We start from the raw sequence: 23621 nt of genomic DNA, 5'->3' as shown, positions 1-23621 counted from the left end.
AGTCTGACACCCGGTGTAGTGATTGTGGACACAGTCTGACACCCGGCGTAGTGATTGTGGACACAGTCTGACAGCTGGTGTAGTGATTGTGGACACAGTCTGACACCCGGCGTAGTGATTGTGGACACAGTCTGACACCCGGCGTAGTGATTGTGGACACAGTCTGTCACCCGGTGTAGTGATTGTGGACAGTCTGACACCTGGTGTGGTGATTGTGGACACAGTCTGACACCCGGTGTAGTGATTGTGGACACAGTCTGACACCCGGTGTAGTGATTGTGGACACAGTCTGACACCCGATGTAGTGATTGTGGACACAGTCTGACACCCGGTGTAGTGATTGTGGACACAGTCTGACACCCGGTGTAGTGATTGTGGACACTGTCTGACACCAGGTGTAGTGATTGTGGACACAGTCTGACACCAGGTGTAGTGATTGTGGACACAGTCTGACACCCGGCGTAGTGATTGTGGACACAGTCTGACACCCGGTGTAGTGATTGTGGACACAGTCTGACACCCGGTGTAGTGATTGTGGACACAGTCTGACACCAGGTGTAGTGATTGTGGACACAGTCTGACACCCGGCGTAGTGATTGTGGACACAGTCTGACACCCGGTGTAGTGATTGTGGACACAGTCTGACACCCGGTGTAGTGATTGTGGACACAGTCTGACACCTGGTGTAGTGATTGTGGACTTGGTGAATGATTGGGACAGGAAGTGGATTGAGTCCGGATTGAAGAGGATGGGAAGTGACCTGGATTGCATGCTGCGTCAGGGGTTGGCCAAACGCAGACACAGGGGGAGGTGGTGTCTCTCGGTCTGCGAGCTCCGCTCTCTGCTGTAAGGGCCTTACCTTGGGGTTGAGTTTGCTGATATCATGGCGTTGTTCAGACAGGTTAAAAAACTGAAAAGAGACAAGGAAGTGGATTAATGAGAGCTCTTGCAACTCATGCCTGCACCGGGAGCACTGCTTCAACTTATTCATAGAATTACATCGAATTTTACAGCCCAGAAACAGCCCAGCGGGTCCGTGCCGGGGTTTATGCTCCACACCAGCCCCCTCCCACCCCTCTCCATCTCCTCCCATCCCCCTATCCCTCTATTCCTTTCCCCCCTTAAATACATCGATACTATTCGCCTCAACCCCTCCCTGTGGCAGCGAGTTCCACATTCTCACCGCTCTCCGGGGAAAGAAGTTATTAGTGACTATCGTATATGTATGACCACTGATTTCTGACTCCCCCACAAGTGGACATATTGGGGCAGAATTTTCTGAACCAATAACGGTGTGTGAATGAGGCTCGCCCAGCAACTTGTGGCGATGAAGAGTTGCCCTGTGAATTGCAGGTCACCACAAGGTTCTGCATGATTTGCACCGCTCCGACATTAGTTCCAAAAAAACGGCGTCTCAATCTTAACCGCCCCGTGAGCTTCACCATGTTGCTGCATTTGCTCATTAAATTCGCCACAGAACATTAAATCTAGTCATTAACAGCTTAAGTGCCCCTTGTAATGACGGGATAATTGTTAATGACTGCCAATCAAACTCGCGCTCAGAAAGTGAACAATTAAAGCGTGGAGTCTCCTTCCTTCAGGTAGTGAATTGTTTTAGGAGATTTTAAAAATGTCAAATTTTAAATTTTTACTTTTTTTCTTACTTATCCTTCATTCTCTTTTATTCTCACTCTGTTAATCGAAGGTCTAATCGTGCGTTGGAAATAACGTGAGGCCAACAGCACCCTGGGAGTGTTTGATACCGAAACTGAAATGGAAAATGGAAAATTTCCCCACCCAACAAAGTGTCAAATTTAAAATACAAAATAAAGTACTGACTAGATAGTTCTCGCCGTGTTTAGACGTCAGCATCTGTGCAACCTCCTTCAGGTTGGCACGGTAACCCTGCTCCTCCACACCTGTGGGAAAGGAGACGGAGATGATTCGCTCCGTGATGTACGTCAGGTCGAGGTCACAACTCTCCTCCATAGTGTGGGTCAGGCTGACACTCCTGGAATAATCAGCAGAAAGAAAATAAAACACACAAAACAGTCACAGCTCCTGTAAAAATACAACTCACAGCGGGTAAAGGGAACTCCCGTCTGGTACTGTACACCCCGTGTGTGTCTCAGTGCCCCCTGTACATGTACAGTACACAGGGTAAAGGGAATTCCCGTCAGGTACTGTACACCCCGTGTGTGTCTCAGTGCCCCCTGTACATGTACAGTACACAGGGTAAAGGAACGATTCCCTCCCGTCTGGTACTGTACACCCCGTGTGTGTCTCAGTGTCCCCTGTACATGTACAGTACACAGGGTAAAGGGAATGATTCACTCCGTCTGGTACTGTACACCCCGTGTGTGTCTCAGTGTCCCCTGTACATGTACAGTACACAGGGTAAAGGGAATGATTCACTCCGTCTGGTACTGTACACCCCGTGTGTGTCTCAGTGTCCCCTGTACATGTACAGTACACAGGGGGTAAAGGGAACGATTCACTTTCACCGACATCGAGATGCAGGTGCTCTGTACAAGAACAACAACTTACTTTTATGGAGCACCTTTAAAATAGTAAACCATGGCAAGGCGCCTCACAGGAGCTTTATAAACAAAATGTGACACCGAACCACATAAGGAGATACTGGGGTAAAGGACCGAAAGCTTGGAGCATTGTAAAGGAGGAGAGAGAGGTGCAGGGGCGGGGAGGTTAGGGAGGGAGTTCCAGAGCTTGGGGCTCAGCAGCTGGAGGCTCAGCCACCGATGGTAGGACAGTACGAGAGTGCTGTGGGTCACTGACCCAGACTGATAAATATGTTAATTTAATTATTAACTTTATCCAAACAAGATAACCAGTTTGAGTGGCTGGAACTCTGTTCCAAGCAGTAAATCCTGACGGACGAAATCATTTCCCACAGAGTCCCATCTTGTGGATTTCCGGATTTATTCCAGGCAAACCATTTAACCCCTGAGCAGAGGAAATGGAAGACAATGTTACCTGAAGGAGGAGGAATTAGAGAGATAGGCACCAAAACCGGTCAGTGCAGCACACATACACGCACACTCACACACACAGATACACAGATACAGACACACACACACACAGATACAGACACACACACACACACACACAGATACAGACACGCGCACACAGATACAGACACGCGCACACAGACACACATACACATACACCCACACATACCCATACACACACACACACAGATACAGACACACACACACAAACACACACACACACACACCCACACAGACTCACATACCCATACACACACACACACACACACAGATACAGACACATACACACACACACACACACTCATACAGACAAATACACACACACACAGACACAGTCACATACACACACACAGTCACCCATACTCACATGCACACAGCCACATAGACACAGACACACAGAAACTTAGACACACACACACCCACACAGACACACATACCCATACACACACACACACACACACACACAGATACAGATACATACACACTCATACAGACACATACACACACACACAGACACAGTCACACACACACACACAGTCACCCATACTCACATGCACACAGCCACATAGACACAGACACACAGAAACTTAGACACACACACACCCACAGACAGACACAAACACATACACGCACACACATAGCCACACACAGAGACACATGCACACTCAGACACACACACACACATACTTCTTCTTCTGCAGCCCCCCAGAGTCGAGGATGACTCACTTCCACACTGAGTTCTCAGGTGATTGATGAGCCCAATGTGGGACCTACAGATTCTGTCACAGGCGGTTTCTGGGGCAGACGGTGGTTGAAGGGACGGGTGGGTGGGACTGGTTTGCCGCACGCTCCTTCCGCTGTTTGCGTTTCGCTTCCGCTTGTTCCGGCAAAGAGACTCGAGGTGCTCAGCGCCCTCCCGGATGCACTTCCTCCACTTAGGGCGGTCTTTGGCCAGGGACTCCCAGGTGTCGGTGGGGATGTTGCACTTTATCAGGGAGGCTTTGAGGGTGTCCCTGTAACGTTTCCTCTGCCCACCTTTGGTTCGCTTGCCGTGAAGGAGTTCCGAGTAGGGCGCTTGCTTTGGGAGTCTCATGTCGGGCATGCGGACAATGTGGCCTGCCCAGCGGAGCTGGTCGAGTGTGGTCAGTGCTTCGATGCTGGGGATGTTGGCCTGGTCGAGGACGCTAACGTAGGTGCGTCTGTCCTCCCAGGGGATTTGCAGGATCTTGCGGAGACATCGTTGGTGATATTTCTCCAGCGACTTGAGGTGTCTACTGTACATGGTCCACGTCTCTGAGCTATACAGGAGGGCAGGTATCACTACAGCCCTGTAGACCATGAGCTCGGTGGTAAATTTGAGGGCCTGGTCTTCAAACACTCTCTTCCTCAGGCGGCCGAAGGCTGCACTGGCGCACTGGAGGCGGTGTTAAATCTTGTCATCGATGTCTGCCCCTGTTGAATGAGGCTCCCGAGGTATGGGAAATGGTCCACATTGTCCAGGGCTATGCCGTGGATTTTGATAAATTGGGAGGCAGTGTGTGGCAGGGCAGGTTGGTAGAGAACCTTTGTCTTATTGATGTTTCCCTACCCTAATCAAACCCTTTGTCCTCCCCTGGGAGGACAAAGGGTTTGATTAGGGCAGGGAAAATGGAGTACGAGAAGAAGCTTGCAGGGAACATTAAGGCGGATTGCAAAAGTTTCTATAGGTATGTAAAGAGAAAAAGGTTAGTAAAGACAAACGTAGGTCCCCTGCAGTCAGAATCAGGGGAAGTCATAACGGGGAACAAAGAAATGGCAGACCAATTGAACAAGTACTTTGGTTCGGTATTCACTAAGGAGGACACAAACAACCTTCCGGATATAAAAGGGGTCAGAGGGTCTAGTAAGGAGGAGGAACTGAGGGAAATCTTTATTAGTCGGGAAATTGTGTTGGGGAAATTGATGGGATTGAAGGCCGATAAATCCCCAGGGCCTGATGGACTGCATCCTAGAGTACTTAAGGAGGTGGCCTTGGAAATAGCGGATGCATTGACAGTCATTTTCCAACATTCCATTGACTCTGGATCAGTTCCTATGGAGTGGAGGGTAGCCAATGTAACCCCACTTTTTAAAAAAGGAGGGAGAGAGAAAACAGGGAATTATAGACCGGTCAGCCTGACCTCAGTCGTGGGTAAAATGATGGAATCAATTATTAAGGATGTCATAGCAGTGCATCTGGAAAATGGTGACATGATAGGTCCAAGTCAGCATGGATTTGTGAAAGGGAAATCATGCTTGACAAATCTTCTGGAATTTTTTGAGGATGTTTCCAGTAAAGTGGACAAAGGAGAACCAGTTGATGTGGTATATTTGGACTTTCAGAAGGCTTTCGACAAGGTCCCACACAAGAGATTAATGTGCAAAGTTAAAGCACATGGGATTGGGGGTAGTGTGCTGACGTGGATTGAGAACTGGTTGTCAGACAGGAAGCAAAGAGTAGGAGTAAACGGGTACTTTTCAGAATGGCAGGCAGTGACTAGTGGAGTGCCGCAAGGTTCTGTGCTGGGGCCCCAGCTGTTTACATTGTACATTAATGATTTAGACGAGGGGATTAAATGCAGTATCTCCAAATTTGCGGATGATACTAAGTTGGGTGGCAGTGTGAGCTGCGAGGAGGATGCTATTAGGCTGCAGAGTGACTTGGATAGGTTAGGTGAGTGGGCAAATGCATGGCAGATGAAGTATAATGTGGATAAATGTGAGGTTATCCACTTTGGTGGTAAAAACAGAGAGACAGACTATTATCTGAATGGTGACAGATTAGGAAAAGGGGAGGTGCAAAGAGACCTGGGTGTCATGGTACATCAGTCATTGAAGGTTGGCATGCAGGTACAGCAGGCGGTTAAGAAAGCAAATGGCATGTTGGCCTTCATAGCGAGGGGATTTGAATACAGGGGCAGGGAGGTGTTGCTACAGTTGTAGAGGGCCTTGGTGAGGCCACACCTGGAGTATTGTGTACAGTTTTGGTCTCCTAACTTGAGGAAGGACATTCTTGCTATTGAGGGAGTGCAGCGAAGGTTCACCAGATTGATTCCCGGGATGGCGGGACTGACCTATCAAGAAAGATTGGATCAACTGGGCTTGTATTCACTGGAGTTCAGAAGAATGAGAGGGGACCTCATAGAAACGTTTAAAATTCTGACGGGTTTAGACAGGTTAGATGCAGAAAGAATGTTCCCAATGTTGGGGAAGTCCAGAACCAGGGGTCACAGTCTGAGGATAAGGGGTAAGCCATTTAGGACCGAGATGAGGAGAAACTTCTTCACCCAGAGAGTGGTGAACCTGTGGAATTCTCTACCACAGAAAGTAGTTGAGGCCAATTCACTAAATATATTCAAAAAGGAGTTAGATGAAGTCCTTACTACTAGGGGGATCAAGGGTTATGGCGAGAAAGCAGGAATGGGGTACTGAAGTTTCATGTTCAGCCATGAACTCATTGAATGGCGGTGCAGGCTAGAAGGGCTGAATGGCCTGCTCCTGCACCTATTTTCTATGTTTCTATGTTTCTATGTTTACTGTAAGGCCCAGACTCTGGTACGCTTCAGTGAAGGGGTCAACGATGATTTGGAGTTCGTCCTCTGAGTGTGCACAAACTCAAGCATCGTCTGCATATTGTAATTCAAGGACAGAGGATGGGACAACCTTGGATCTGGACTGGAGGCAACGGTTCCCGTTTGTCCTGTAGATTAACTCCACTCCAGCGGGGAGCTTGTTAAAGGTGAGATGAAGCACTGCAGCGAGGTAGATTGAGAAGAGCATTGATGCTGGGTGAAGGCGATTGAGGAGGATTCTTGCGATGACTTTCCCTGTGGTCGACAGCAGGGAGATTCCTCTGCAGTTAACGCAGTCGGACTGGTCACCTTTCCTGAAGCTGTTTCACGATTACGGTCTCTCTGAGATCCCCAGCATGCTCTCCTCCAGATAAGAGAAATGAGGTCATGGATCCACATCAATAGTGCTTTAGTGCTTCGGTGGGGATTCTATCTGCTCCCGATACCTTGTTGTCCATCAGTTGTTGGATGGCCTTTTCTACCTCGTGCCGGGCTGGGGTTGGGCTGAGGTGGAGGCGGGTAGCATGCTGCGGGATGGAGTCGAGGACACTCGAGTCGAAGACAGAGTCTTGGTTAGGGAGATCTTCGAAGTGATCCTTCCAGTGGGCCCTGACTGCCTCTCTGTCCTTGATAAGCACCTCTCCGTTCTTGGCCAGCAGTGGGGTAGAGCCTTGGGTGCTTAGGCCGTACTCCACCCTCGCACACACATACACACACACACACTCTCTCTCTCACACAGACACACTCACTGACACACTCACACACACCCACTCACTGACACACACACACACACACACACAAACACTCTCACTCATACACTGACACACACAGACACAGGCACACACTCACTGACACACACCCACTCACTGACACACACACACACTCACTGACACACACACACACACTCATTGTCACACACAGACGCTCACTCACACACACACAGGCACATATGCACCCACACACACAGACTCACACTTACTCACAGACAGTCGCATTCACATGCACTCAGATATGCACACACACACACACACACACTCACTGACACACACACACACACACACACTCAGGTACACACACAGACAGATCACCCACACAATAACACACACACTCATATGCACACACAAACACACATATACATAGAAACATAGAAAATAGGTGCAGGAGTAGGCCATTTGGCCCTTCGAGCCTGCACCACCATTCGATAAGATCATGGCTGATCATTCCCTCAGTACCCCTTTCCTGCTTTCTCTCCATACCCCTTGATCCCTTTAGCCGTAAGGGCCACATCTAACTCCTCTTGAATATATCCAATGAACTGGCCTCAACAACTCTCTGCGGCAGGGAATTCCACAGGTTAACAACTCTCTGAGTGAAGAAGTTTCTCCTCATCAGTCCTAAATGGCTTACCCCTTATCCTTAGACTGTGTCCCCTGTTTCTGGACTTCCCCAACATCGGGAACATTCTTCCTGCATCTAACCTGTCCAGTCCCATCAAAATTTTATATATTTCTATGAGATCCCCTCTCATTCTTCTAAACTCCAGAGAATAAAGGCCCAGTCAATCCAGTCTCTCCTCATATGACAGTCCAGCCATCCCGGGAATCAGTCTGGTGAACCTTCGCTGCACTCCCTCAATAGCAAGAACGTCCTTCCTCAGATTAGGAGACCAAAACTGAACACAATATTCCAGGTGAGGCCTCACTAAGGCCCTGTAGAACTGCAGTAAGACCTCCCTGCTTCTATACTCAAATCCCCTAGCTATGAAGGCCAACATACCATTTGCCTTCTTTACTGCCTGCTGTACCTGCATGCCAACTTTCAATGACTGATGTACCATGACAGCCAGGTCTCGTTGCAGCTCCCCTTTTCCTAATCCGCATAGTAAAAGCTTTTACAGATATATAAAACGGAAAAGAGTGACTCAAGTAAATGTTGGTCCCTTAGAAGATGAGAAGGGGGATTTAATAATGGGAAATGTGGAAATGGCTGAGACCTTAAATAATTATTTTGCTTCGGTCTTCACAGTGGAAGACACAAAAACCATGCCAAAAATTGCTGGTCACAGGAATGTGGGAAGGGAGGACCTTGAGACAATCACTATCACTAGGGAGGTAGTGCTGGACAGGCTAATGGGACTCAAGGTAGACAAGTCCCCTGGTCCTGATGAAATGCATCTCAGGGTATTAAAAGAGATGGCGGAAGTTATAGCAGATGCATTCGTTATAATCTATCAAAATTCTCTGGACTCTGGGGAGATACCAGTGGATTAGAAAGCAGCTAATGTAACGCCTCTGTTTAAAAAAGGGGGCAGACAAAAGGCAGGTAACTATCGGCCGGTTAGTTTAACATCTGTAGTGGGGAAAATGCTTGAAACTATCATTAAGGAAGAAATAGCGGGACATCTAGATAGGAATAGTGCAATCAAGCAGATGCAACATGGATTCATGAAGGGGAAATCATGTTTAACTAATTTACTGGAATTCTTTGAGGATATAACGAGCATGGTGGATAGAGGTGTACCGATGGATGTGGTGTATTTAGATTTTCAAAAGGCATTCGATAAGGTGCCACACAAAAGGGTACTGCAGAAGATAAAGGTACGCGGAGTCAGAGGAAATGTATTAGCATGGATAGAGAATTGGCTGGCAAACAGAAAGCAGAGAGTCGGGATAAATGGGTTCTTTTTGGGTTGGAAATCGGTGGTTAGTGGTGTGCCACAGGGATCGGTGCTGGGACCACAACTGTTTACAATATACATAGAGGACCTGGAAGAGGGGGCAGAGTGTAGTGTAACAAAATTTGCAGATGACACAAAGATTAGTGGGAAAGCGGGTTGTGTAGAGGACACAGAGAGTCTGCAAAGAGATTTAGATAGGTTAAGCGAATGGGCTAAGGTTTGGCAGATGGAATACAATGTCGGAAAGTGTGAGGTCATCCAGCTTGGGGAAAAAAAACAGTAAAAGGGAATATTATTTGAATGGGGAGAAATTACAACATACTGAGATGCAGAGGGACCTGGGGGTCCTTGTGCATGAATACCAAAAAGTTAGTTTGCAGGTGCAGCAGGTAATCAGGAAGGTGAATGGAATGTTGGCCTTCATTGCGAGAGGGATGGAGTACAAAAGCAGGGAGGTCCTGCTGCAACTGTACAGGGTATTGGTGAGGCCGCACCTGGAGTACTGCGTGCAGTTTTGGTCACCTTACTTAAGGAAGGATATACTGGCTTTGGAGGGGGTACAGAGACGATTCACTAGGCTGATTCCGGAGATGAGAAGGTTACCTTATGATGATAGATTGAGTAGACTGGGTCTTTACTCATTGGAGTTCAGAAGGATGAGGGGTGATCTTATAGAAACATTTAAAATCATGAAAGGGATAGACAAGATAGAGGCAGAGAGGTTGTTTCCACTGGTCGGGGAGACTAGAACTCGGGGGCACAGCCTCAAAATACGGGGGAGCCAATTTAAAACCGAGTTGAGAAGGAATTTCTTCTCCCAGAGGGTTGTGAATCTGTGGAATTCTCTGCCCAAGGAAGCAGTTGAGGCTAGCTCATTGAATGTATTCAAGTCACAGATCGATAGATTTTTAACCAATAAGGGAATTAAGGGTTACGGGGAGCGGGCGGGTAAGTGGAGCTGAGTCCACGGCCAGATCAGCCATGATCTTGTTGAATGGCGGAGCAGGCTCGAGGGGCTAGATGGCCTACTCCTGTTCCTAATTCTTATGTTCTTATGTTCTTATGTTCTAATCTGCCGCCATCCAGATAATATTCTGCCTTCATGTTTTTGCCCCCAAAATGGATAACCTCACATTTATCAACATTATACTGCATCTGCCATGCATTTGCCCACTCACCTAACCTGTTCAAGTCACCCTGCAGCCTCTTAGCGTCCTCCTCACAGCTCACACCATCACCCAGTTTAGTGTCATCCGCAAACTGGGAGATATTACACTCAATTCTTTCATCTAAATCATTAATGTATATTGTAAATAGCTGGGGTCCCAGCACTGAGCCCTGTGGCACCCCACTAGTCACTGCCTGCCATTCTGAAAAGGACCCGTTTATCTCTGATTCCTGTCTGCCAACCAGTTCTCTATCCACGTCAGTACATTACCCCCAATACCATGCGCTTTGATTTTGCACACCAATCCCTTGTGAGGGACCTTGTCAAAAGCCTTTTGAAAGTCCAAATACACCACATCCACTGGTTCCCCCTTGTCCACTCTGCTAGTTGCATCCTCAAAAAATTCCAGAAGATTTGTCAAGCGTGATTTCCCTTTCATAAATCCATGCTGACTTGGACCGATCCTATCACTGCTTTCGAAATGCACTGCTATTTCATCTTTAATAATTGATTCCAACATTTTCCCCACTACTGATGTCAGGCTAACCGGTCTATAATTACCCGTTTTCTCTCTCCCTCCTTTTTAAAAAGTGGATACATACATATAAACACACGATTTATATACGTATAGAGGCACACTTACACGGGAATGACTCCCACAATCACACAGAAACACACACACACTGACAGACACACACACAAGCACACACTCACAAAGACATACACACACACACACACACACACGCACCCACACACACACACACTCAAGCACACACTCACAGACACACAGCCATACACACTCACAGACACATACTCACACACGCTCACACACACACACTCAAGCACACACTCACAAACACACACCCACACAGACACACACCCACACAGACACACACCCACACAGACACACACCCACACAGACACAGTACCAAAAGCACTCAAACACACAGGACGAGAGAGACACAGATAAACAGATAGACGGATCCATTTCCTCTCCCTGGCCCAGGGCCCCAGACAGAAGAGTCACGCAGACTGTGAGCAGTTCCCTCAGCACAGACCTGGGAAGGAGTCGGGGTCCTGTTGGTCTGCACGGGTCAGTTAAATCCTGGCCTGTGGGTGAAGGGAAGCCTCTTATCATGCATTCAATACTAAATAAATCAGATGGAGGAGTCAGCACCTCGCGTGCTCCTTACCGACAGGGTCTGTGTCGTGACTGAAGACTCTTGGTTGATCTGGTGGAGCCCTAGAGTAAGGAAAGAGAGAGAGAGAGAGAGAGAGAGACGATGACCACATTGATCAGACAACCCCATTCCTGCCTCACTGGTGTACATTTAACAGTCCCACCCATTCTGTCCGTCTGTCCAGGGCACCGACACGCCACGGACAAAGCGCAGGAGAATTTTAAGGCCTGATTTCATCTTTACACTTTAGTTGTTATGTGCTTGTTGCTGTTCCCTACTTCACTCCCGGCCTTCGCTCCGGATTTTCTTATTCTTTCTCGGGATGCGTGTGTTGTTGGCAAGGCCGGCATTTATTGGTGGCTGGTCGTGGGTTTGATACAGACTGAGTGTCTTGCCTGGTCACTTCAGAGGGGCAGTCAGGAGTCAGCCACGTTGGTGTGGGACTGGAGTCACCTATAGGCCCAGACCGGGTAAGGACGGCAGGTTGAAGGACATTAATGAACCTGTTGTGTTTTTATACAATCCAACAATCCCATGGTCACTGAGACCAGCTTTTCATTTACAGATTGGTTTTGTAAATTGAATTCAAATTCTCAAATGGCTATGGTTGGGATTTGAATTTGCGTTCTCTGGGATTATTACTCCCACCACACGGACGTACCCATATAACCCTCAGTGTCGGACTGCTCACAGCGTCTGTCCCACCCGCCCTCGCTCTTTGCTTTCCAGAAGGAGAGCAGCACTGGAGGGAGGACATGCTGACCCCTCCCGGTGGGACCCCTCCCCCGCCCCCCAAAGCCCCCACCCCACCCCCACCTCACACCATGAGCTCCTCCCGGCACTCAACCGAGGGTCAGTGTCGGCAGCACTTCACAGAGTTCTGCTTAACGCAACAAACAGGCGTGAAGCAGGGGCTTGACAGGGTAGATGCAGGGAGGGTGTTCCCCCCGGGCTGGGGAGTCTAGAACCAGGGGTCACAGTCTCAGGATAAGGGGTCAGCCATTCAGGACTGAGATGAGGAGAAATTTCTTCACTCAGAGGGTGGTGAATCTTTGGAATTCTCTGCCCCAGAGGGCTGTGGAGGCTGGCTCTCTGAATATATTCAAGACTTGGATAGATTTTTGGGCTCTGGGGAATGGAGGTCGGGCGGGAAAGTGGAGTTGAGTTCGATAATCAGCCGTGATCTCATTGAATGGCGGAGCAGGCTCGAGGGGCCGAATGGCCGACTCCTGCTCCTATTTCTTATGTTGTTATGGTCTTAAGACTTACCATCAACATACTCACTGCTGGCTGTCCCTCACATTCTGCGCTATAGGAAATTTCAGCATCTTTCTGATGAACAACCGGTGGCAATGGGAGAGTGCACAGAGAGTACTGGGTCTCCTGGAGTCCAATCATTCATTACACCCAACGTGCAATATCTCGCCAAGCTGTCAACTCAGGTCAACGGGAGCAGACTGAGCCGTGTCACTGGGCGGCCCCCGTGTGACCAGCAGGATCGCCTGACCCAAGTGACCAGACCATCACCCGTGGGGGGAATCACTGGGCGGCTCCTGTGTGACCAGCAGGATCGCCTGACACAAGTGACTGCTCTCACCCCACTGTACCATCACCCGGTGGGGTGGGGGGGGTGGCAGGGGGGGTTCTTTGGGCGGCCCCTGTGTCATTTCTCCAGGACAGCTGTTGGGCACCACTGTAACCTGTAACGAGGGGCATTCAAAGAAAGAAAGATTTGCATTTCTAAAGTGCTTTTCAGCCAATGAAGTACTTTTGGAACTGTTGTAATGTGGGAAACGTGGCAGCCAATTGGTGCACAGCAAGCTCCCACACACAGCAATGAGATAAATGACCAGTTAATCTGTTTTAGGTAATGGTTGAGGGATAACTATTAAACTCTTCTTCGAAATAGTCCCCTGGCATCTATTTTTTTAATTCATTGATAGGATGTGGGCATCGCTGGCCAGGCCAGCATTTATTGCCCATCCCTCACTGCCCCTGGGAAGGTGGTGAGCTGACTTCTTGAACCGCTGCAGTCCGTGTGGTGAAGGTGCTCCCACAGTGCTGTTAGGGAGGGAGTTCCAGGATTGTGACCCAGCGACGATGAAGGAACGGCCGATATATTTCCGAGTCAGGATGGTGTGTGACTGGGAGGGGAATTTGCAGATGAGCACAAGAACGTTTATTCCTGCTCTCTGCTTTCTGATCATTAACCAATCCTCTATCCATGCTGATACATTACCTCAAATCCCATGAGCCCCGATCTTGTGTAGTAACCTTTTATGTGGCACTTTATCAAATGCCTGTGGGAAATCCAAATAGACTACATCCACTGGTTTCCCTTGTCCACTCTGCTCGTTACATTCTCAAAAAACTCTAACAAATGTCAAACAGGATTCTCCTTTCATAAAGCCATGTTGACTCTGCCTAATCATGTTATGATTATTTAAGTGCCCTGATACCACTTCCTTAACAATGGATTCCAGCATTTTCCCGACGACTGATGTCAGGCTAACTGGCCTGTAGATCCCTGCTTTCTCTCTCCCTCTTTTCTTGAATAGCGGGGTTACACTTGCTACCTTTCAATCTGCTGGAATCGTTCTAGAATCCAGGGACTTTTGGAAGATCACAACAAATGCATCCACGATCTCTGAAGCCACCTCACATTTATCCACATTATACTGCATCTGCCATGCATTTGCCCACTCACCTAACCTGTCCAAGTCACCGTGCAGCCTCTTAGCGTCCTCCTCACAGTTCACACCACCACCCAGCTTAGTGTCATCCGCAAACTTGGAGATATTACACTCAATTCCTTCATCTAAATCATTAATGTATATTGTAAAGAGCTGGGGTCCCAGCACTGAGCCCTGCGGCACCCCACTAGTCACTGCCTGCCATTCTGAAAAGGACCCGCTTATCCCGACTCTCTGCTTCCTGTCTGCCAACCAGTTCTCTATCCACGTCAGTACATTACCCCCAATACCATGCGCTTTAATTTTGCACACCAATCTCTTGTGCGGGACCTTGTCAAAAGCCTTTTGAAAGTCCAAATACACCACATCCACTGGTTCTCCCTTGTCCACTCTACTAGTTACATTCTCAAAAGATTCCAGAAGATTCGTCAAGCATGATTTCCCTTTCATAAATCCATGCTGACTTGGACCGATCCTGTCACTGCTTTCCAAATGCGCTGCTATTTCATCCTTAATGATTGATTCCAACATTTTCCCCCACTACTGATATCAGGCTAACCGGTCTATAATTACCCGTTTTCTCTCTCCCTCCTTTTTTAAAAATTGGTGTTACATTAGCTACCCTCCAGTCCATAAGAAATGATCCAGAGTCAATAGACTGTTGGAAAATGATCACTAATGCATCCACCATTTCTAGGGCCACTTCCTTAAGTACTCTGGGATGCAGACCATCAGGCCCCAGGGATTTATCAGCCTTCAATCCCATCAATTTCCCTAACACAATTTCCTGCCTGAAAAGGATTTCCTTCAGTTCCTCCTTCTCACTGGACCCACTGTCCCCTAGTACAAGATTATTTGTGTCTTCCTTCGTGAAGACAGAACCGAAGTATTTGTTCAATTGGTCTGCCATTTCTTTGTTCCTCATTATAAATTCACCTGAGTCCGACTGCAAGGGACCTACGTTTGTCTTCACTAATCTTTTTCTCTTCACATGTTTATAGAAGCTTTTGCAGTCAGTTTTTACGTTCCCTGCAAGCTTCCTTTCGTACTCTATTTTCCTCCTCTTAATTAAATCCTTAGTCTTCCTCTGTTGAATTCTAAATTTCTCCCAGTCCTCAGGTTTGTTGCTTTTTCTGGCCAATTTATATGCCTCTTCCTTGGTTTTAACACTATCCTTAATTTCCCTTGTTAGCCACGGTTGAGCCACCTTCCCCGTTTTATTTTTACTCCAGACAGGGATGTACATTTGCTGAAGTTCATCCATGTGATCTTTAAATGTTTGCCATTGCCTATCCACTGTCAACTCTTTAAGTATCCTTTGCCAGTCTATTCTAGCCAATTCACATCTCATACCATCGAAGTTACCTTTCCTTAAGTTCAGGACCCTAGTTTCTGAATTAACTGTGTCACTCTCCATATTAATAAAGAATTCTACCATGTTATGGTCACTCTTCCCCAAGGGGCCTCGCACAACAAGATTGCTCATTAGTCCCTTCTCATTACACATCACCCAGTCTAGGATGGCCAGCTCTTGAGTTGGTCCCTCGACATATTGGTCTAGAAAACCATCCCTAATACACTTCAGGAAATCCTCCTCCACCGTATTGCTACCAGTTTGGTTAGCCCAATCGATATGTAGATTAAAGTCGCCCATGATAACTGCTGTACCTTTATTGCACACATCCCTTATTTCTTGTTTGATGCTGTCCCCAACCTCACTATTACTGTTTGGTGGCCTGTAGACAACTCCCACTAGTGTTTTCTGCCCTTTCCGTAGCTCCACCCATACCGATTCCACATCATCCAGGCTAATGTCCTTCCTTACTATTGCATTAATTTCCTCTTTAACCAGCAACGCCACCCCACCTCCTTTTCCTTTCTGCCTGTCCTTCCTAAATGTTGAATACCCCTGGATGTTGAGTTCCCAGTCTTGGTCACCCTGGAGTCATGTCTCCGTGATGCCAATCACATCATACCTGTTAACTGCTATCTGCGCAGTTAATTCATCCACTTTATTCCGAATACTCCTCGCATTGAGGCACAGAGCCTTCAGGCTTGTCTTTTTAACACACTTTGCCCCTTTAGAATTTTGCTGCAATGTGGCCCTTTTTGTTTATTGCCTTGGGTTTCTCTGCCCTCCACTTTTACTATTCTCCTTTCTATCTTTTGCTTCTGGCTCCATTTTATTTCCCTCTGTCTCCCTGCATTGGTTCCCATCCCCCTGCCATATTAGTTTAACTCCTCCCAACAGCACTAGCAAACACTCCCCCGAGGACATTGGTTCCGGTCCTGCCCAGGTGCAGACCGTCCGGTTTGTACTGGTCCCACCTCCCCCAAAACCAGTTCCAATGTCCCAGGAATTTGAATCCCTCCCTGCTGCACCACTCCTCAAGCCACGTATTCATCTGTGCTATCCTGCAATTCCTACTCTGACTAGCACGTGGCACTGGTAGCAATCCTGAGATTACTACTTTTGAGGTCCTACTTTTTAATTTAACTCCTCGCTCCCTAAATTCGTCTCGGACGACCTCATCCCGTTTTTTACCTGTACTTTTGGTACCTATATGCACCACGATAACTGGCTGTTCACCCTCCCTTTTCAGAATGTCCTGCACCCGCTCCGAGACATCCTTGACCCTTGCACCAGGGAGGCAACATACCATCCTGGAGTCTCGGTTGCGGCCGCAGAAACGCCTATCTATTCCCCTTACAATAGAATCCCCTATCACTGTTGCTCTCCCACTCTTTTTCCTGCCCTCCTGTGCATCAGAGCCAGCCACGGTGCCATGAACTTGGCTGCTGCTGCCCTCCCCTGATGAGTCATCCCCCTCAACAGTACTCAAAGCAGTGTATCTGTTTTGCAGGGGGATGACCGCAGGGGATCCCTGCACTACCTTCCTTGCACTGCTCTTCCTGTTGGTCTTCTGCTTTTATATTTCTTGTTAGTTTTCTCTCATTCTATGTTTTCCCTTTTGATCAATTTTTTTGGTCATCCTTTGCTGGTTTCTGAAACTCTCCCAATCCTCAGGCTCGCTACTATTCTTCACAACATTATAAACTTCTGCTCTCAATGCTATAAGAACATCAGAAATAGGAGCAGGAGTCGGCCATTCGGCCCCTCGAGCCTGCTCCGCCATTTAATACGATCATGGCTGATCCAATCACAGACTCAGCTCCACTTCCCTGCCCGCTCCCCATAACCCTCGACTCCCTTATCGCTCAAAAATCTGTTTATCTCCGCCTTAAATATATTCAATGACCCAGCCTCCACAGCTCTCTGGGGCAGAGAATTCCACAGATTTACAACACTCAGAGAGAAGAAATTCCTCCTCATCTCAGTTTTAAATGGGCGGCCCCTTATTCTACTATGTCCCCTAGTTCTAGTCTCCCCATCGGTGGAAACATCCTCTCTGCATCCACCTTATCAAGCCCCCTCATTATCTTATAAATCTCAATAAGATCTCCTCTCATTCTTCTGAATGCCAATGAGTAGAGGCCCAACCTACTCAACCTTTCCTCATAAGTCAACCCCCTCATCTCCAGAATCAACCGAGTGAATCTTCTCTGAACTGCCTCCAATGCAGGTATATCCTTTCGTAAATACGGAGACCAAAACTGCACGCAGTACTCCAGGTGTGGCCTCACCAATACCCTGTACAGTTGTAGCAGGACTTCTCTGCTTTTATACTCTATCCCATTTGCAATAAAGGCCAACATTCCATTGGCCTTCCTGATCACTTGCTGTACCTGCATACTAACTTTTTGTGTTTCATGCACAAGGACCCCCAGGTCTCTCTGTACTGCAGCACTGTGCAATTTTTCTCCATTTAAATAATAATTAGCTATGCTGAACTGATATAGTTAGCCACGGATGGATCACTTTTCCCGTGGTGCTTTTGTTTCTTGTTGAGAATTCTGAAATATCTATTTAAATGCTAGCCACTGCTTATCCACTGCCTTACCTTTTAATCGAGTTTTCAAATCTATCTTAGCCATCTCGCCCTTCATACTTATGTAATTGGCTGTATTTAAGTTTAAGATTGTAGTTTTACAGTTAAGCAAGTCATTCTTAAGCTTAATGTAAAATTCTATCAAATTATGATCACTTTGCCCCAGAGGATCCTTTACGATGAGATTGCTAATGAACTCTGTCTCATTATACAATAAAGCTCAAAAATAGCCTGTTCTCTGGTTGGTTCCATGACGTATTGTTCGAGGAAACTGTCCCGAAGCATTCAGACTTCCTTTGCCAATTTGATTTATCCAATCTGTATGAAGATTAAAGTCCCCCACGATCTTTGCATTACCTTTGTTACAAGCTCTTACTATTTCTTAATTAATATTCTGTCCAACGGTATAGGGGCCTCTACACTACTCCCACCAGTGTTCTCTGCCACTTGTTAATCCGTATCTCCACCCATTCTGATTCTACTTCCTGATCTTCTGGGCGGAGATCCTCTCTCTCCACTGTCCTTATGTCATTCTTTAGTATCAGGGCTAACCCCCTCCTTTTCCATTCTGGTGGTGGTGTTCCATGCGTTTGATATCCTCGGTGGTAGAGGTCACGTACTTGGGAGGTGCTGTTGGTTTTTTACATCCACCTGATAGGACAGGGCCCTGGTTTAAAGTCTTATCGAATGAGAGCACCTCTGGCAGTGCAGCACTCCCTCAGTACTGCCCCTCCGACAGTGCAGCACTCCCTCAGTACTTCCCCTCCGACAGTGCAGCACTCCCTCAGTACTGCCCCTCCGACAGTGCAGCTCTCCCTCAGTACTGCCCCTCCGACAGTGCGGCACTCCCTCAGTACTGCCCCTCCGACAGTGCGGCGCTCCCTCAGTACTGCCCCTCCGACAGTGCGGCACTCCCTCAGTACTGCCCCTCCGACAGTGCAGCGCTCCCTCAGTACTGCCCCTCCGACAGTGCAGCACTCCCTCAGTACTGCCCCTCCGACAGTGCGGCACTCCCTCAGTACTGCACTGGAGTGTCAGCATAGATTATGTGCTCAAGTCCCTGGAGTGGGACCTGAACGTATGACTTTCTGACTGAGAGGTGAGAGTGCCGCTCACTGAGTCACGGCTGTCACTGTAAGAAGGATATTGAGGCTCTAAAGACGGTGCAGCAGAGATTCACTCGGATGCTGCCGAGGTAATGAGGGAATACATAAACAAAGAAAGACTTGAAAAATGGGGTCTATTTGCATTAGATCAACACAGGGCAAGGGTGAGAGACAGGGTCAGGGGGCGCAGGGCGAGGGTCATAGACAGGGTCGGAGGGCACAGGGCGAGGGTGAGAGACAGGGTTGGGGGGCGCAGGGCGAGGGTGAGAGACAGGGTCAGGGGGCGCAGGGCGAGGGTCATAGACAGGGTCGGAGGTCACAGGGCGAGGGTGAGAGACAGGGTCGGGGGGCGCAGGGCGAGGGTGAGAGACAGGGTCGGGGGGGCGCAGGGCGAGGGTCATAGATAGAGTGGGGGGGGCAGGGCGAGGGTCATAGATAGGGTGGGGGGGCAGGGCGAGGTTCATAGATAGAGTAGGGGGGCAGGGCGAGGTTCAGAGATGGGGGGCAGGGCGAGGATCATAGATAGAGTGGGGGGACAGGGCGAGGGTCATAGATAGAGTGGGGGGGCAGGGCGAGGGTCATAGATAGAGTGGGGGGGCAGGGCGAGGGTCATAGATAGTGTGGGGGGGCAGGGCGAGGCTCACAGACGGGGGGGCAGGACGAGGGTCACAGGGCGAGGGTCAGAGACAGGGTGGGGGGTAGGGGGGAGGGTCAGAGACGGGTGGGGAGGGCAGGGCGAAGGTCAGAGAGAGGGTGGGGGGTGAGGGTCACAGACAGGGTCAGGGTGAAGCGCAGGGTCACAGTCGAAGTCAGCGTATCAGAGTTGACCCTGAGTCTAGCCAACATCCAATCAAACTCTTTCCATGGGACAGGGTGATCAGGAGCGGGAACCTGCCGATTAATCCCCGAATTCAGTCTCGTAAACGGGGGTCAAGTCATGGAGCCCCAACCACCGCTCCAACTGAGCATTGACCCAGGCTAAACCCGCGGGGCAACTGGCCATTGAGGCGAGCCCCCCTGGGGGCACTGACTGCGGGGAGCCCCCCTGGGGGCACTGACGGCGGGGAGCCCCACTGGAGGCAATGACCGTGGGGAGCCCCCCTGGGGGCACTGACTGCGGGGAGCCCCCCTGGGGGCACTGACTGCTGGGAGCCCCCCTGGGGGCACTGACTGCGGGGAGCCCCCCTGGGGGCACTGACCGCGGGGAGCCCCCCTGGGGGCACTGACTGCGGGGAGCCCCCCTGGGGGCACTGACCGCGGGGAGCCCCAGTGTGGGCACTGACTGCGGGGAGCCCCCCTGGGGGCACTGACCGCGGGGAGCCCCCCTGGGGGCACTGACCGCGGGGAGCCCCACTGGGAGCAAAAGAAAGACTTGCATTTATATAGCCCCTTTCACAACCACTGGACATCCCAAAGAGCTTTACAGCCAATGTAATACTTTTGGAGTGTAGTTACTGTTGGAATGTAGGAAACGCGGCAGCCAATTAGCGCACAGCAAGCTCCCACACACAGCAATGACCAGATAATCTGTTTAGTGATGTTGAGGGATAAACATTGGCCCCAGGACACCGCGGAGAACTCCCCTGCTCTTCTTCAAAATTGTGCCATGGGATCTTACACGTTCACCTGAGAGAGCAGAGAGGGTCTCGGTTTAACGTCTCATCCGAAAGACGGCACCTCCGACAGTGCAGCACCCCTCAGTACTGCCCCTCCGACAGTGCAGCGCTCCCTCAGTACTGCCCCTCCGACAGTGCAGCGCTCCCTCAGTACTGCCCCTCCGACAGTGCAGCACCCCTCAGTACTGCCCCTCCGACAGTGCAGCACTCCCTCAGTACTGCCCCTCCGACAGTGCAGCGCTCCCTCAGTACTGCCCCTCCGACAGTGCAGCACCCCTCAGTACTGCCCCTCCGACAGTGCAGCACTCCCTCAGTACTGCCCCTCCGACAGTGCAGCACTCCCTCAGTACTGCCCCTCCGACAGTGCAGCGCTCCCTCAGTACTGCCCCTCCGACAGTGCAGCACCCCTCAGTACTGCCCCACCGACAGTGCAGCACTCCCTCAGTACTGCCCCTCCGACAGTGCAGCACTCCCTCAGTACTGCCCCTCCGACAGTGCAGCGCTCCCTCAGTACTGCCCCTCCGACAGTGCGGCGCTCCCTCAGTACTGCCCCTCTGACAGTGCGGCGCTCCCTCAGTACTGCCCCTCCGACAGTGCGGTACTCCCTCAGTACTGCCCCTCCGACAGTGCGGCGCTCCCTCAGTACTGCCCCTCCGACAGTGCGGCGCTCCCTCAGTACTGCCCCTCCGACAGTGCGGCACTCCCTCAGTACTGCCCCTCCGACAGTGCGGCACTCCCTCAGTACTGCCCCTCCGACAGTGTGGGGCTCCCTCAGTACTGCCCCTCCGACAGTGCGGCCCTCCCTCAGTACTGCCCCTCCGACAGTGCAGCACTCCCTCTGTGCTGCCCCTCCGACAGTGCAGCACTCCCTCAGTACTGCCCCTCCGACAGTGCAGCACTCCCTCAGTACTGCCCCTCCGACAGTGCAGCACTCCCTCAGTACTGCCCCTCCGACAGTGCGGCCCTCCTTCAGTACTGCCCCTCCGACAGTGCAGCACTCCCTCAGTACTGCCCCTCCGACAGTGCAGCACTCCCTCAGTACTGCCCCTCCGACAGTGCAGCACTCCCTCAGTACTGCACTGGAGTGTCAGCATAGATTATGTGCTCAAGTCCCTGGAGTGGGACCTGAACGTACGACTTTCTGACTGAGAGGTGAGAGTGCCGCTCACTGAGTCACGGCTGTCACTGTAAGAAGGATATTGAGGCTCTAAAGACGGTGCAGCAGAGATTCACTCGGATGCTGCCGAGGTAATGAGGGAATACATAAACAAAGAAAGACTTGAAAAATGGGGTCTATTTGCATTAGATCAACACAGGGCAAGGGTGAGAGACAGGGTCAGGGGGCGCAGGGCGAGGGTCATAGACAGGGTCGGAGGGCACAGGGCGAGGGTGAGAGACAGGGTCGGGGGGCGCAGGGCGAGGGTGAGAGACAGGGTCAGGGGACGCAGGGCGAGGGTCATAGACAGGGTCGGAGGGCACAGGGCGAGGGTGAGAGACAGGGTCGGGGGGCGCAGGGCGAGGGTGAGAGACAGGGTCGGGGGGGCGCAGGGCGAGGGTCATAGATAGAGTGGGGGGGCAGGGCGAGGGTCATAGATAGTGTGGGGGGGCAGGGCGAGGCTCACAGACGGGGGGGGCAGGGCGAGGGTCACAGGGCGAGGGTCAGAGACGGGTGGGGAGGGCAGGGCGAAGGTCAGAGAGAGGGTGGGGGTTGAGGGTCACAGACAGGGTCAGGGTGAAGCGCAGGGTCACAGTTGAGGTCAGCGTATCAGAGTTGACCCTGAGTCTAGCCAACATCCAATCAAACTCTTTCCATGGGACAGGGTGATCAGGAGCGGGAACCTGCCAATTAATCCCCGAATTCAGTCTCGTAAACGGGGGTCAAGTCATGGAGCCCCAACCACCGCTCCAACTCAGCATTGACCCAGGCTAAACCCGCGGGGCAACTGGCCATTGAGGCGAGCCCCCCTGGGGGCACTGACTGCGGGGAGCCCCCCTGGGGGCACTGACTGCGGGGAGCCCCAGTGTGGGCACTGACTGCGGGGAGCCCCCCTGGGGGCACTGACTGCGGGGAGCCCCCCTGGGGGCACTGACTGCGGGGAGCCCCCCTGGGGGCACTGACCGCGGGGAGCCCCCCTGGGGGCACTGACCGCGGGGAGCCCCACTGGGAGCAAAAGAAAGACTTGCATTTATATAGCCCCTTTCACAACCACTGGACATCCCAAAGAGCTTTACAGCCAATGTAATACTTTTGGAGTGTAGTTACTGTTGGAATGTAGGAAACGCGGCAGCCAATTAGCGCACAGCAAGCTCCCACACACAGCAATGACCAGATAATCTGTTTAGTGATGTTGAGGGATAAACATTGGCCCCAGGACACCGCGGAGAACTCCCCTGCTCTTCTTCAAAATTGTGCCATGGGATCTTACACGTTCACCTGAGAGAGCAGAGAGGGTCTCGGTTTAACGTCTCATCCGAAAGACGGCACCTCCGACAGTGCAGCGCTCCCTCAGTACTGCCCCTCTGACAGTGCGGCGCTCCCTCAGTACTGCCCCTCCGACAGTGCGGCGCTCCCTCAGTACTGCCCCTCCGACAGTGCGGCGCTCCCTCAGTA

At 50.4% G+C, this 23621-nt stretch overlaps 1 protein-coding gene across 9 annotated transcripts in view; it reads right to left on the bottom strand.

Annotated features, from left to right (window-relative positions):
• LOC139259631 (tensin-1-like) overlaps positions 1-23621 on the bottom strand; it is an 875917-nt gene that overhangs the window by 227729 nt on the left and 624567 nt on the right. For 8 of the 9 annotated variants that reach the window (XM_070875129.1, XM_070875131.1, XM_070875130.1 and 5 more), the window contains 3 exons: positions 11658-11707; positions 1840-2011; positions 860-910 (listed from right to left, as the gene is read on the bottom strand). In XM_070875129.1, coding sequence (XP_070731230.1) covers positions 860-910; positions 1840-2011; positions 11658-11707 — 273 coding nt within the window. The remainder of the gene's footprint in view (positions 1-859; positions 911-1839; positions 2012-11657; positions 11708-23621) is intronic. The other variant, XM_070875135.1, reaches the window with a different exon arrangement.

Source organism: Pristiophorus japonicus, chromosome 3 (assembly GCF_044704955.1).
Source record: "Pristiophorus japonicus isolate sPriJap1 chromosome 3, sPriJap1.hap1, whole genome shotgun sequence".
NCBI lineage: Eukaryota > Metazoa > Chordata > Chondrichthyes > Pristiophoridae > Pristiophorus > Pristiophorus japonicus.
This window is presented reverse-complemented; position numbering and strand designations above follow the sequence as displayed.